This window comes from Oratosquilla oratoria, chromosome 39 (genome assembly GCF_046742065.1).
Source record: "Oratosquilla oratoria isolate Oo_2021 chromosome 39, ASM4674206v1, whole genome shotgun sequence".
NCBI lineage: Eukaryota > Metazoa > Arthropoda > Malacostraca > Stomatopoda > Squillidae > Oratosquilla > Oratosquilla oratoria.
The window spans coordinates 6767235-6769734 of NC_134815.1; the positions used below are offsets into that span (position 1 = coordinate 6767235).

Sequence of the window (2500 nt, forward strand, 5' to 3'; positions counted from 1 at the left end):
TTTAATTTCTGATTATTTATTTTATCTTACCTTATTCATTTATTTATTTGTTTGTTTATTCATTAATCTATTTTATTCGTTTGTTTATTTAATTAATATATTTATTCATCTATCTATTTTTGCCGCCATACTATGTTATTCAGTTTTGATTGCGTCATTGTAGTAACAATAATCAATTCTGTCAAAAATTTCTTTTTTCTGAATAAAGTTGTGACGCTGTAAACATAAACACATAAGATACATAAAAAAAAAGTTTAGATACCTTTTCTTACGTGGGAATCACACGTAGCGTTGCCCTCCTGCATCTCTCCTGACGGCTGTTGTCCACTTGGTGTTGGTATGAAAGGAATGGTGGCGTTCGGACTCTGACCTCCAAGGTGCAACTTCAAAATCATGTCCAGAAATTCCGGACTCGGCGTTCCCTCTTGCGTTACTTCCTGCCCATGCTGCTGGAGAATGGCAGACAGCATTTCGGGGCTCGGCCCACCTTGCCCTGATTGCTGCTGTTGCATAAGAAATGCGAGGAAACTTAAATCTGGAATATCGCCATCTTGTCCGTTAGACATCTGTTGGAGTATGGCAGACAGCATCTCGGGGCTAGGCCCATCTTGCCCTGATTGCTGCTGTTGCATAAGAAATGCGAGGAAATTTAAATCTGGAATATCGCCATCTTGCCCCTTAGCGATCTGTTGTTGCTGTTGCAGGAGCAGTGACAGCATATTTGCATTCGGAACGCTACCCTCTTGATCTTGCATTTGCAGGAGTTGGAAGATGGCTTCCGGAACTTGGGGCGTTCCTCCATCCTGCCCGCGCAGAATTAACGCAAGTATTTCGGGGCTTAACAGGCTCCTAAGAGCCTCTTCTGTTGGGCCAAAACCTGGAGATCCAGAAAAGGAGGTGGTAGGAGTGAGTAACCTCTCTGATGGTCCCTCTCCACTTCCACTTCCACTCCCACTTCCACTTCTCCACCAGTCTTCGTCGTCGGAGATTGGGTCCTCGAGTCTAGTTTGTGGGAGTGGGACTTGGGATGGGGTGAGAGCCAACAATTCTGCAAAGAATTCCTCCTCCGTCACGTTCTTGGTCAGAAGACTCAAGACTCTTCTCGTCTCTGGATCAATTTCATCCTTTTTCTCCTCGAGGATTTCGTCTAGGTTTGGGGGGATCACGAACTCCCTCTTTTGGCGCTGAAGAGCCAACCTCGCCGTTACACCGCTGCAAGACTCATTGAGCACAAAGGCCACTGCCAACACGATCCACGCCGACTTCATCCTGAAACAAAGAAGAGCCATTCACTCATAAAATTTGATCGAACTCATGTTTACTTTTTTCCATGCCACATTTGAATGCTGTAGACACGAATTATCTCGAAATATGATAACCTCGTCAGCTATGCCATGACCTCCCTCTTTCACTTGAAAGAGGAGAGGGAGGAAGGGTGGACCGCAGAGTATCCCTCTACCAATCCCAATTTCCCTATTCCATCAGTCACATGATAGTTGGAAAGAGCAACAAAGAACAGAGCCTCAGTACGAAAACAGATTATTTTAGTTCTAAGGAGGTGGAGTCATAAGAAATTACGTCAGGAAACGTTTACTAGGGCAAGAGAAAATAGATCATGAACGGACATCTTTATATTTACAAATTAATAAATCATTCAGTTTTATAAATTTTCTAAGTGCCTTTTTGGAAATTCTTTCTTTTATTCAAGCTGACACCAAGAAGTGAATACTAATAGTGATGCCGTGCACGAGAAAAAAATCTTTATCAATGAACAGACCTAGTCTTGTATAGACAGCCGAAATCATCTATGTTAAATGCAACCCTCACATTCATTCTATAGCAGGCATGGTTATAGGTCAAGAAGCTAGTATTGATACTATGAGACACAATAACCATCTTTACTCCAGCCGGAGGCACTTACCTTTAGGGTCGAACTGCTGTTGAAGATGGACTGAAGGATTTCTTTGTGTCGAGCATCCTTTTATAGTCACTCTTCCAAAGTTCCGTCCTCACTCGTCCATTACTATCGTGCTGTACCTACGGGTAAATTTGCCTCCCGCCTTCACGACCACCGCCAGCACCACCATCACCACCACCATCACTACCACCACCACCATCATTACCACCACCATCATTACCTTCACACCATCTTGGCCAACAGGATCCTGCGTAAAAGGAACTGGATATGTATCCTCAAGGTCAGGACAAGTTCACGGTGGGTGATCGTGACGAAGGCTAGATGTAATTGAGCGTAGCAGGATGTACACTTCACAAGGATCTCCAACTGATGGGGATAACACAGCGGTGCGTCGCCTCGATAGTATTTCGTTCGCAATAGCCACTGTAAAGGAAAGGTATAGAGGGAAGTAGCAAGAAGGTATTAGAGATAAAAGTGATCATCATTTATATCCAGTTACTTATTTATTTTATCTTATTTTATTCTTGTCTCCAATCATAAAAGAATTCTGCGTAATTCTGGCTCATAGAAAGGTCACCACCG

The 2500-nt window shown here is 43.3% G+C and overlaps 1 protein-coding gene across 1 annotated transcript in view; it reads right to left on the bottom strand.

Annotated features, from left to right (window-relative positions):
• Positions 1-2098, bottom strand: part of LOC143020103 (uncharacterized) — a 34755-nt gene extending 32657 nt beyond the window's left edge. Inside the window, exons 1-2 of the mRNA XM_076176262.1 lie at positions 1922-2098; positions 263-1269 (exon numbers count right to left, since the gene is read on the bottom strand). Coding sequence (XP_076032377.1) covers positions 263-1268 — 1006 coding nt within the window. The 5' untranslated portion in view covers position 1269; positions 1922-2098. The remainder of the gene's footprint in view (positions 1-262; positions 1270-1921) is intronic.
• Between the last annotated feature and the right edge of the window lie 402 nt (positions 2099-2500).